The sequence below is a fragment of the Falco peregrinus genome, chromosome 6 (genome assembly GCF_023634155.1).
Source record: "Falco peregrinus isolate bFalPer1 chromosome 6, bFalPer1.pri, whole genome shotgun sequence".
NCBI lineage: Eukaryota > Metazoa > Chordata > Aves > Falconiformes > Falconidae > Falco > Falco peregrinus.
In genome coordinates, this window is record NC_073726.1 from 60901474 (window position 1) to 60914991 (window position 13518).

The 13518-nt window shown below is 44.2% G+C and overlaps 1 protein-coding gene and 1 long non-coding RNA gene across 4 annotated transcripts in view; one reads left to right on the forward strand and one right to left on the reverse strand.

The window, feature by feature from the left end:
- SYN3 (synapsin III) overlaps positions 1–13518 on the forward strand; it is a 201142-nt gene that overhangs the window by 39254 nt on the left and 148370 nt on the right. For both annotated transcript variants that reach the window (XM_055809185.1, XM_027796796.2), the window contains exon 5: positions 6768–6859. In XM_055809185.1, coding sequence (XP_055665160.1) covers positions 6768–6859 — 92 coding nt within the window. The remainder of the gene's footprint in view (positions 1–6767; positions 6860–13518) is intronic.
- The window catches only part of LOC114014101 (uncharacterized), a 37480-nt gene that overhangs the window by 18298 nt on the left and 5664 nt on the right, over positions 1–13518 (reverse strand). The window lies entirely within an intron of this gene.

Here is a 13518-nt window from a genome sequence, read left to right on the forward strand (position 1 = left end):
CCCAAAGGCATCTTAATATAGCCAGAGACATCTTTCCTGGCATTAGCTAATTGATGGTGGAGGGGGGTGAAAAGGGTGAAGGGGGAGTGATGAGGCCAAAAGGTTTGTCTAAATTTTTATTCCTGTTGTTTGTCTGCCCATCTCCTTCCCACCATTTCCTGCTGTGATGAGGTGGGTCCGTCTGTCCGTCTGACACACATTCTTCTTGCACAGCTCATTCACTTGTTCCTGCTGCCTGGTTTATTTTCAGGGGATGATTATTCAGTGAACTCCTATGTACATGCTTCTGGAAAAGTCTTGTGGTATAGATTATGACTCCATTGGCAGCACTGTCAGGAAAAAAGTTGTACTTGGCGCTCACAGAAGATAATTGTAATACAAATCATGAATTCCAGCTCCATGGTACTTCCCGTCCTAAAAGAGGTATTTTCATGTGCGGCATAAAGTGGGCCTTTCAAAAGATAGTCTGATAGGCCTGTGTGTGATGAGAGGAAAACTAGCCTCTCATCAAATAACTATTTAAGTTTTATTCCTTATATGTTTTGAAGGGGGTGGTTCCAACAGAAAGCCAGAAAACGTTTCAAGAACAGCAGTTCTCATAGCTTTGCCACATACAAGCATTCAGAAACCATGAATGAAGGGTCCTGAAGAACTAGCAAGAATGAATCAAAAATCATTACTTTCTTGAACAGTATCTTCTTTTTTTTTTTTAATTTCCATTGGCTTTAGGAGGGTTACAGGGTTCATGTTTTTGAGCTGTTTCCTGGGATCAGAAAGTTTAGAAATGTGCTTTTGCTAGACCTCCAATTTTCAGGCAGCCACACAACTTTTGAAAAGAAAATTCAAGAAACAATTCCAAATGCCATCAGAGCTGATGCACCAGAAGGCCCTCACACAGGTCAAGGCATGTGGACCTTCAGTATCGGTGGTGTCTGTAGCCTAGGAGCATGCATCCTAGCTTCAGAACTTGTGAAGAGCAGTTGTGGAAGCTCCCTTTGAAGCCACACAGCATCATCCCCCTCCCAGCTGGACCCTCTCCATCCTTTTCTCTCAGAGAGTGATCCCAATACCGGGGGCAGGTGGGTAGTAGGGTGATTCCCCAAGGGAAAACGTCTTAGGAAAGAGACGTGGGGAATCAGGGTGTGTAACCTCTAATTCTGCATGCATGTGCACACCAAGCACGTGCAGCCTCATCCCTCCCTGTTGTTCACATCCGTGTGACCTGTTCACCCTTCTGCCTGTGCCGGAGTTAGGGATTGCTTACTTCCCCCTGAAATTCTTGTAATGGTTTTAATGAAATGTTACAGGAATGCAGTCTGGTGTCTGCCAAAGTCTGTCTTCGCTTGTACATATTGGAAGATCCACCAAAAACTAAAGCATAAAATCCACGGAGGAATGTATGTGATTTGATTTAGACAGTAGTAATTTCTCATCCCAAGTGCCTAAGCCATGACACAGACCAGCCCGTTATTCTGACTCCATTTTGTGTCACTGGGCAGGGGGAGAAAAACGGATGTGTAGTGATAACGGGTAAGGAGTTTCAGGAGCAAGACTGGGAGCATGGAGAGTCTTGATCAGAGCACAATCAGTGCCAAAGAGAGAGGCAAAGGAGGCAAGGATACTGAGGAGCTCCAGCCACCCAAGAGACCCAGCACCCTGAAAGCCACCTGTGGCCCCAGTGCCATGAGCCAATCCACCTTCCGCTGTGCCCACGTGGGTGAGAGGGACTGGTCAGAGCACCTACCGAACTCGTGCTCAGGATCCTGCTGCTGTAGGTACTCTGCACTGCTTTATGGAAAGCTGTGTAGTGTAGTGGTAGCTCAGTGCTGTGGTTTATGTTGTGGAATTACCCCCCAAAAAGCCAGTGTATGTGTTATAGCACATAGTATATTGCACGGACAAAAGTGCAAAGGTTCCCTGGCAGTGTTAAAACCCCCTCTGCTATTTTTGTGTGTGTGTTGTATATATGCAAACAGGGGTATATATGCAAATATTCACACAGAAGTCTAATATAACTTTATGTCTCCCTTTTAAGCAACAATCAACCTGAGTAGCTTTCAGTTAGTTTACGTACAGATGAGGGCTTAGAAAGTTCAGTAGCTCAAAAACACCCCGATGTTCTTGTTGCTGCATGGACACACTAAGCCTGATTGCTTTAAAAAGAAAACAGTCACCATGCTCCTGAAACACAAACCCAAAAAACTGTCTCGCATCCTTATTCTTGCATTCCTGTGCCACAATGAAGATTAACTGACCCTCAGCATCTGCTCAAGGAGGAACCTAAGATGCTTTCCTGGGGTTCCTCTTTGACATGCAGGGAGAAGTTTAATAAGGAATCTGCTAGATTATAACATGCACAAAAAACTTATCACAGGACAGTTGAGGCTGGAAGGCACATCTGGATATCTCACAGTCCAATATCCTGCTCTAAGCAAGGTCACCTAGAGCAGGCTGCCCAAGACCACAGCCTATAAATGTTTTAGTGTCTCCAGGAATGGAGACTCCACAGCCTTTCCGGGCAACTTGTTCCAGTGTTTGACCATCATTGGAATAAAAAGGGAGTTTTCTTGTGTTTACATGGAATTTAGTGTACTTCATTTTATGCCCACTGCCCCTTGTCCTTTCCCTGGGCCCCACTGAGAAAAGTATGGCTCTGTCTTCTTCACTGCCTCCTATCAGGTTTTTATAGATGTTAACAAATCTCCCCCTTACACAGCAATTATCGATGGCAGGTGCGCAAGGTGGGAAGCTGAAGACAAGTCAGTAGCCTAGACAAAGGATTGCAGAGGATCTCAGCCAGAATATGAGCTGAAAAGTAGTCACACTGCTGGATGTAAGTCCGTACTGGCACACGTGGACAGCAGTATTATATGAGCGGCCTGCCTTCTAACTCAACAATGGTCAGGTTTCTGCCGAAGGATCATGGTGAGTTTGGGCTATTACAAGTCAAGAAAGTTGCAGACGTATCAGAGAGGATCCCGGTGACAGCAACAACACTGGTCAGTGTGCTGAAAACCATCCCCTACAAGAAAATCTTACAAGAATGGGGTTGGTTTTGTCTAGGTGGAAAAAAAAAATGTAAGAAGGGTAAGCAGTAAGTCTTCGGGTTCTGCAGGAGGAAGTAATGGACAAAAAAATTACAGTCTTTAAAAGTAAGGGAGAGATCTAGTCTGGACATTGGGAGAACTTTCGAAGGCTGTTAAGGCACAATGCCTGAGGATGTTTCTTCTCTGTGGAATCAAGATACAAGAAGGCCATGTAGTATCTGCATACAAGAGCAGAGGTAGAGCTGATCCTGCCTTAGGAAAGAGAGACAGACTGTGATGTCTTGAAGTTCTTCCAACAAAGCTTTCTGTTATTCTATGAAAAATGCTTAAAATCCACCTTGAACATGTTCTTGCCATGAATTATTAATAGGTATGGCTAGCGAGCCAGGCATTTCTACTATCACGTGATTTAAAATGGCAAAATCCTCTTTGTTTTATTATCAGCAAACAGGAAAATAAAATAGCTACCAGAAAGATCTCCAGAACCTAGAGAACATTGATGGGAGAAACTGAGAGTAGCTTAAGGTTTAGTCCAGATGATCTGGAGAGATTTCTGAATCTGAATACATGAAATAGGCATTTTTAACAGATATCTCGAAATATCTGTGGGCATCCTCCCAGATCTGGGCCTCACAGAGGTACGAAATATTTCCACTTCCACAGTCTGCATTACATCGTTCTTCAAGACAGATTGCGTCACCTTTGTCACACATGGTTCGCTCTTGCCCTGAATGTTTTTGCAGCCACTGGTACCATTGCAAAGCAAGTATAAACACCATCAGGCTAATGTAATGGCTTCATAGACTCGATGAGTCCTAACGCCAGTGACTGCAGGGCCATGGGAGCTGGGCTTCCCTGGTTTATGCATAGTTACCTGCCACTCTATCTGCACGAGCTACGTTCAAAGACCTCTTTGTCTGCAAGGTAAACTCAGGCTGGAGATGATCTCAGACTTGAAATCCCAGCCAAGGGAAGTCATCAGGCTACAAAACCCACAAAGTTAAAAATACAGGGAGCACTGGAAAATCAACAGGAAACAGTTTCTGCTGACTGAAGTTTTCAGCCCTCTACCAAATACCAACGAGCAGCAGCCCCTTAGGTGGGACAAAGCAGTGGCATGAAAGCAGCAATGGTCCTTAACTTAGTCTATAAAAGCAGGAGCAAATGCCAGGAAAAAGTTAGGATTGTCCTTCAGCTGTGCTTGCATATCTGGATGTGTTGGGGGTGAAGAGAGCTGAGCCCCTCAGACTCCCTCTCCACTCCTCCCTCCTTGCCAGGGTTCCCTGGACAATGGTTGCCAAAGGGGATTTCTCCCTTTCTTCTGGCTCTTGATATTAGCAGGCCTGAAATTGGTCCTGGCAGCTTGGTATGAAGCACTTACCAGCTCGGGATTCCCAGGGCTGTTTGGACGTCAGGTGTCTGAACACAGCTTTGTTTGGCCTGACTGCCTCAGGGCAATGCCTGTCAGACCAGCTTAGACAGTACGTGCCAGCCGTGTAATGAAGATTGCCCATTTTCACCCCCAGCAAAGCAAGTGTTAAAGCTCTTCAATATAAAAGCATTATGGAAAAAATTACAGAAGGAAAGCAGGAACACCAGGAAAACACGTACCTACAACTTCCCTCTCTTGCTCTGGTGTTCACATCAGATGATGCACCCTTCAGCTGCAGAAGCTGAGGGTCCAGCTCAGTAACACTCTGCTTTCAGAGTGGGACATCTCTGAGGCATACGCAGGCGCAGAGGAGGGAACGCCATCCTTTCATCTCCCTCGTCCACAGAACCTCTTGAGCCTACATGTAAGCTAGCAAGCTTGCCTTGACCCACTGGGGAGCTCATTGATGGTACCCAGAGCATCTGCTCTTGCTGAATTTGTTCAAGGTGGACTCCCCCCCTCCCTACATCTATTGAGATTTTTTATATGTATAAAATGCAGGTGCCTGTTAGTGGTACATATTTGCTTATCTCTGACACAAATCATCACTGAAGAAGCATGGCTGTGACCAAGGCAACACAGTGCAATCTCATAAGAAAAGCCCAGCCAGTCACCTGAACCACTCACTGCCTCTGCGCATGTGTGTGTGTGTATTTGAAGTAGGATTTATTTCTTGGCAACAGGAATTTTCCCCCTCCTTTCATTGTAATTGGGAGGTACAATGATGTAAGATCATGTAAGGGTGTCGTTTTGAAAAGTTTACACAGGGCCACAGACATGAAATCTCATTACATCATTGGGTCAGCAGTCCACAGTCATTGCTGTAAAATTATGTGGATTTTAAAAAAAGAAGCTGGAATTGATTTTTTCTGTTGTCGTCTGGCCTCTGAGCCTTTACAGGTGTACTAGTTCTCCATTGGCAAGTTTTTCCATGCATTCATGAGGACAAAACATGCTTTTTTTCACTTTGGGTTTTTTTCTGTATAAAAGTTGTTCCTGGCACTATCTGTCAGCTCCAGCTAGTAGAAGTATCGGAACAACATTAAATAGTACAAGGACCTCACAAAATTGCAAGCATTAGCAACACCATCTGAGTGCTCTGGTATTAGGTAGCCATGGGTTAGAAGATGATTTTACTACTGACCAGTCTCCATCACACTAAGTCTGACAGACATGGCTTAAGAGAGAGGGGGAGGAAAGCTGTTCAAAGGGAGAAAACTAAATTTTCTGTCTCAAAAAATGAGAACTGATCGTTTATATTTATATGTTTATATACACAGGCACTAATTTAACATAGGATTCTGAATCTGTCCAGGTATGTTTGCGTCATGCTGGAAAGGGAGGACTTGCACGGTGCATACTCTAGTTTAAGGTCTAATCATTTGCTCATAAAGAACAGAGGATTTGGAGGCCAAGACGAGCATGGAGCAGCTGGCTAACCCTGCCACCCTCCTCCTGCTGAGAGCAGCCTGAGACCATCGAGTCTCACTGGCACTCCTGTCTGAAGGGCAGCGGGGCCAGCAGCCACGCGGGAGGATTAGCACAGTCGCGCCCAGTTACTCACTCTCATTTGTGTCTTAGCCTTCACTGACACCCACTGCAGTTGTAATCGCCCCCATGCACATTGCCTTTTGCTCCCCATAGCTGAAGTATTCCTTGCCAACCTTTCTGACCTTGTAAGTCACACCTCTTTTAAGATACAAAGTGTTTTAATAATTGAGCAGTACTGTTAATAGCCTACCCAGCTTTGCTAACCCTATAATAGTTAAAATCTTAATAAGTAAACCCTATCAGGTTGGTTTCTGTGCTTATCACCTTCCTGCAGCATAATGAGGATTTTTAGCTCTTTAGGTTTAAATCTTTTGTACTAGGTTTATAGCTGGCCAGTGGCACGACAGCCAACTCAGACATAATTCTAAGTGGATGTTTCCAAGTGGAAACTTGGAATTTGAATTCAAATGACCTTACCTCTTTTTATTATTATTATTCTTTCCTGTATGCGTTTTTCAGCTCGCTCATTCTTAATTCCTTCAGTTCTTATTACTGCAATAAGTGTGATCCTGTATATTTGTACACCCCAAGTGTGGGAGCCATAAATACTTCTGCAGTCTCTCCAGGGCAAATCGGTTGTAATTGGATCTCCGGTTGTCCCATGGAAGAAAAAAAGAGGAGGCGGGGGGGGGGGGGAAGAAGGCAAGGCACATTGCAGTCGAAGACAATTCTGCGTGTCTGTGTGTTTGTGTCTCTGCTGCCCTCAAGTAATGCTCTGTCCTTTTGCTCTGCTCCAGGCTGAGTTCGCTGAGCTGAACCTGGCTGCTTACGTCATGGGCGGCTGCATGGTGGACATGCAGGTCATGAGGAACGGCACCAAGGTGGTAAGGTGAGGAGCACCAGCTTATCTAGAAAACTGGGCTTTGTAGAGCAATGCTGGGGCAAGCAGGATGACTTCAGGGTCTGACCAGTATCTGAACTAGGGCAACACAGTTCTGACGACTTCAAAGTTTCCTGGAAGCAGTGGAAAGACTGACCTGACACAGGTGTTTTTGTAACGCATCTCAGTTGTACATTATGCTGTACAGTCATTGTTTCCAGGTTAGACCCTTCATGCAACCACAAATGTCTCCTTTTCAGGTTCTTTTTATCCTTAGGCCTCCCAGTAAAAGGGACAATAGTTTTCCTTTCCCTTGATTTTTCTCTCCTTCTGTGTCAACTAACCTTCATTGTAGACACTGGCTTGCGTTTGTTAGCCTACCTGTGTTAGCTTCTGATCTGGGTGGACTACCTTGCAATAGCCACAAAGCCTTTCTATCATCCTGATCCTCACATCCCAATTTGCTCCTGAAATACCATCAGGTTTTTTGCCAGAGATTCCCAATGCTCCGGCCTTGTCTTGTAGTATATCTCAGAGGTAATATCATATCTCTTTGATGGGGATTTCTGTAATTACTTTGTAATTGCAATCCCTGCAAACAAACTCTTTTCCTGTGCAGTGCTTCCCCAATTACACACCCAATTAACTTTACAAAAGCATTGCTCCCTTTTTTTCCTAATACAGGGTGCCTGCAATTTGGAGTTAATGGTAGATGCATTCTTACTGATGGTATGGAAAGAGCAGTGTAAGTTGTCACATCTGTGTATGAAGATAAAACACCCTTGTTTGCATAGCCCTGATACTATTTTTCACCCTTTTATTCCCAAGCCTACATCTTTATGAGTTTCTGCCATTACAACTTCGAACTCTACATTTTGTCTTTGATACAATAGCTTTTCTTTGTTTATGTTGAAATCTCATTGTTATTCCAAACCCATATTTCTAGCCTCCCTACTTCTTTTTGTGCAATTCTTTTGCATGTTTTGGTGTATACAGCGTCTCCAAGTTTAATAATGTTCACACATTTAATCAACACTTTTGTCTGTTTACTTCTAGTTCAGAAATAGCGACATATTATAGCGTGCAGGGATATTTTTAAAAGGGATTATTAGAACAGCTGAAAAATGGTGATTCTGAGCATGCTGGCCTCAGTTTAATTTCTAAATATGTCATTTCTGTTCCAAACAGTGCAAAGCAACACTTGTCACTGTCAATTAGCTATGACTGTGGTCCATCAATTAATTTCAGGTCTTGACAGCTCTTAGCACGCTGACAAGTTTCTATTCATTCTTTGGTACAATTTCATAAGCCTCTGCTAAAAACTTTTAAGGTTGAGTCTGCTACATCCATTTGCTTTCTCCCATTCCAAAAATGTCTGTTTCTCAGTGAAACAAAGTGTATGCCCCATGAACCAGCCACTGGAGCATCCATCAGATAGTGCGCCGTGCTAATGCACTCTTGTATTCGCTTGCTCATGATGCTGGAAGGTTTCCCAAGAACCTTTTCCTAGGTTAATCACATCTTCATTTCCTTTCCCGTGCCTCCCCTCCTAAAGCCATTCATACATCTGGCAGAAAGATCTTGAACCATTAAAGTGAAACTGAAGACAAAATTTCTTTCACAAGAGTGCCTGGAGCATGGTGTTCATGTTCCTGCTCATGGTAAATAAAAGGTACCACAGCTAGCCTTTTTGTGTGTAAATTTATAGATGAAAATGCATGGGTTTATGAATGGCATTAGTTCAGGTTTGGGGTTGCTTTTTTTCATCTATGCATGCTTAAGGACACATGATATGTGTGGTGGGAAGTAGATTTGGCAAATACATACTCATCTGGATACCCAATGTATATGGCACGTGTTGTCCATGGTTTGTTACAGTCCTTACAAGCACCAGCCATTTGTTGACAGCCTGTGCTGATACGCCGCTGTCCTGCACAGCTCAGCGAGCTTAAGAGCTCAAGCCAGCCAGCCTCCACAGACACTCTTACCAATACTTTAGAAGGTGAAGAAATAAAAACTCTGTGTCACGTTAGAAGGTGAATTATAGAGCATAATGCTTCTGAGCCACGTGGAGGCCCCTCAGCCCATCCACATGGGTGCAACTTGCTTCCCACTCCCTCCAAATCCCCCCATCCCACCAGCAGCCATGTCCTGCCTGGCCACAGACACCCCTCAGGGTGCCCAGCCCTAGGGAGATGCCACACAGGACACCTTTGACTCACATGTGTGCACGAACCCTTTTACTGCTGACATCTTTTTTCTATCACTTACCAGCTCCCTGTTAATTATTAAGCAAAATATTCTGTCACAAGTCAGAATGTTTCTAAATGGTGAGATATAATACTCAGCATAGTTTTGAATACCCAAAGTCCTTGGAAATCCCACTGTCAAGTTATAGGAAGGATATACAACAGCTCCTTGCTAACAGGTACGTTTGAGATTCCCGCCCCCCCCCCCCCCCGCCCCGAAACCCTGCCTTCTTCACACTCCCCTTCAAAGCGAAGGCAATGGAGTGTGGCAGTTTAGGTGAAGGACAGTGAATATACTGCAGACCAGTAGATTTTAAATCAATGAAATAATAAACATTTACAAGAATAGTAGTAGTAGTAGTAATAATAATAATAATAATAATAATAATAATAATAATAAAGCAACCACTGGGCTATTCTCTCCAGTTTGACATCATGTTGACTGATAAACTATTTAGCAATCTATTAGCCTATTAAATTCTGTAATTTCGCAGCAGGTCTCCTAGTTCTTTATTTAAACTTGGGACATCCTATTGCATGTTTAAATCAAAGCTCAGTCTTTGCTGATCCCTTGACCCTTTCTGACACCTTGGAGTTAAGGCATTTGTTTAGACCCTGTGCCAACTGATTTGAGCTGCACCAGGAAAGAATTGTGATTTTTTTACCTGGAAGATGAATCCCCTAATAAGAAGGTACAGCAGTGCTTGAAGCCCTACACTTGCCACTTACCTCAGGCAAATTAAAAAAAAAAAAAAAAAAAAAAAAGAGCTTTAGAAGCATTATTGTCAATTAAAGAGAGTAAGGAACTGGAAGTATTCAGACCTCCATGACTACTAGCCTGTGTATACTGAAACAAGCAGTTACAAGTGAGTTAGCAAACAATATAACTGAATCCAGGCACTACTTTGCTCGCCTGCTTTTTAAAACAAGTGTGGCTCCCAGAATTTTATTTTACTGTAACAAAACTCTGGGTCTCCACCTCCTCTTTTTTTAGCTACTAAGTTTTGCACATCTTTAGGATGGGGTGAGGGCTTTGATAGTCTCAGTGAAATGTGCTACCGGAGAGAGAAACTATCATCTAACAAATCTAAAAAACTGCACATGTTTTTTCTGTGCCAGATTCACCATGGTACGCAACGGTTTCATCAGCCCATTCAGCACATTTTCTTCAGAGTTAGATGAAAAAGAGCTGGCCATGGAGTATCTCATGCAGCCTCTAGCAAGCACTTTCTTATTTCAGTGCCCTGTAACGTGTGCCCTGACTGAGGACAGTGGAAGGGGATGAGCTAGGTACCGGGAGCAGCATCAGGCTCAGACAGGGCTGGCAGGGGGGAATGTCCCACACATTGGTCCTTGTTACCCCAGCACTTCTTCAGTTAAAATTGACACCAGAGCTTGCCTGGTAAAAAGTTAAATATGGGAAGCAGGAAATGACACTTATTCATTGCAAAGAATCCCTCACCAACTTAACAACCCTTTCAACAGAGAAATGGAGTAATTTCTGGGTGCGATGGTTGGACCACTAAGCAGTGTGAAAAAAAACAAGCATGGGCTGATGCCTGCTTTTAAAACACTTGGGTGGATTCTTCATCCTCGTTCCAGTGCACGCACAACTTCCTTTTGCCCTACACACACACAGATAGAGTGAGCTGTCTGGAGTCTAACTTACCTTAGACAGATCTTGGCCTGTGTCACATCTGCTCGGGTTAGATGCAAGGAATGGGATTTTCATTTTCCCTTGTCTTCATTTCTCTGAAGGGCCCTTCATTCCGATGTTTCCACAATGCAAAGAGGCTGGCAGTGCTGGCAGTGCACCCACTCTGAGGTGCATTTACGCCTTCAGCATATTATAAAAGTGTCTTAGTATAAATGAGAATTTGGGCTCTCTCTGCTTCTGACAACAACACTTAGACTCCCAAACTATGATCTCAGCCTCTGCTTTAGATTAAATGCAGCCCTGTGTTTGCCTTTTGGGCTTTACAAGCCTTCAGCTATTAATTCCAGTAGACGTGGGAATAAGACAGGGATATGTTGAAAATCTGGACAGCTTTCCTACATGGGGAATACTAATGTCTTTGGGAGCATTTCAGACTTTGGAGTATATAAATTAATCATGCACCAGACTGCTCTCATCTCCTGTCTCCCTGTGGAGCTGGCTTTTTTGCCATTGGGGCTGATCATCCAGGGGAGAAAGCACATTTTTGTGTGTCTGCACGGGACCCACCGCAGTGGTGGCCATACCACTTACAGTGTGGTATGCAGACACCGTATACCACCGTACAGAGAAGAGCTGATGGACCAGGAGATGCCCAGGGTCTGAAATACTGAGGACGCTGCATGGAGCAATGGCCCTGGCAAGTGGGGAGGGGTGACAAAACTGTCAGCAAAGCAAAGAAGAGCTGAGCACCATGGACAAAACCTTTCTGTGGGGAAGGATCTCTGCCGTGGAGTGGTGTTTAGTCCTACAGGCCTGCCTGAATTTGACTGGTCTATGTAAGAAGATCCATGTCTCACCCTGCTTGCCCTGGATGATAAGCCCTTGTCATTTGCAGTAATGGTGGGGTCAGTGAATGCTCTGATTCCTCCATATAAGCCCATTCATTCTTTTAATTAACACTGACTTTCCCATTGGTTCCAGCTGATTCAGTGCTTCTACTATGCTCTGCGCTCTGATAACAGGACATCAGCCTGTAGAATCACCATCCCAAATAGACCAGGACCTGAAAGTGCTTTTTCCCAAAGCAGACTTCTGCACTGCAAGATGCAGTACAATCACAGCATGAGGAAGTAAATCCTTTTACATGGGAGGAGTGGGAAGCAACTGGCCAGCCCAGCAGCAAGTGTCTTCCCACTGTTCAGAACTTGCAGACCCCAGGAGATATGCACGCTGGCTAACAAAGATCTGCGTGCTCTAGGGTGCAAGACTATAAAGTCCAGTGAGGACACTGTCCTCTTCCCAGTCCACTTTTTCCCATCCCAGTAGGCTCACCCACCCCACAGGGCCATTGACAAGCTGATCTCCGAAAGAGGCATGTAGGGTTTCTAACCTATTGAGGCCATGCTTTCTCACCACACAGTAGTTGCATATTGCCAGGAGGTGGATACTTTCTTGTCTCTAGAGGACCGTTCATTCACAAGAATTGGTGGTTTCTTGCAGTTCTTCTACAGGGGGAATATCCAGGGAGGTCATGGGAGTTGCTGCTGTCCCTGGACACTGATGTAGGACATATTGGTAGGCAGTAGGTCACTTTGCAGCTCCTTGTCTTCCCTAGGCTCTGTCTAGTCCCTATCTTTTTTAATTTGACTTTTGATCTAATTTCAGTCTTTTTTAGAATGCTTCCAATTTTTTTGTTGCTTCCAAACCAAAATTCTGAAGGATTCTGTGAAGCTGCAGATGGGAGAAAAAATGGGAGAAACTGATTGGGAGACTTTAGGTTTCTAGAAGCCAGATGGAAAAATATGTTGAGTGCATGGTTCTCCCAAGATTCACAGAATGTGCCACATGGTATAGTTCAATATGTGCTATATATTTAACACTGAACAACATTTGGGCAATATTTTTGTATTGGTGGCATGGCAATCTGTAAACGTAATGAAGAAGTATGTGCAACAGCATGTACGCTTTTGAGAGTGCACTTTAGGCAAAACACCAACGTGCCAAATGACCACGTCCCTTACTGAAATACCCTGAGGAGACAATGGGCTGGGACAAGGTGTCGGACAGGGTAGACCCTGGCAAGCTTCAGTTACGCATGAAGCAATTTAACACCTCCAGTAAACATTCATAAACTGAGCAATTATTCCCACATGGGGGATGACTTACCATCATCTTTCACTAATATCTCTTCCTTCTTCACCTACCTGTCCCCATCCTCTTTTTTTTTTTTTTTTTTTTTTTGAGCAGAAGCTAAAAAAGGGACGTTGGAGTGTATTTATTTACATATTTATTCTCAGTTGCTTCCACCTCAGCTCCTGCTGTTAAACAGCTGCTCGGAGGCCTGCTTCTTCCTTTGGGGTTTACTGATCTCCCAGATGAATAATGTCCCCCTTCACCTCCCCAGCAGTTGGCGCCCAGCCGACGTGCAGGCAGGATGCTGACAGTTATTGGGAAAACATTTGGCGTGCAGGCAGCTGCCAGAAAGCAAAAGTCACTCTGAGCAGACCAGGGTGGGGAGCATCTCAGAGACTAAACTACTCCCTGGCTCTTTCTGCATTTACAGTAATTCTTTCCAATAAGAAATGTGCTGCCAGGGCCTAGAGCACTCATTAATTAGTTAATCCTGGACTGAATGCAAGAATGATTAAAGACTGTTGAAGATTGTTTCAGTCTTGATCAGCCTTTTTTTCCCCAGTGCTGCCTTAATCTGTCTCCTTTCTACATGCATTTTTACTAAGGCTTCTTCCAGGGAATGGAGAGAA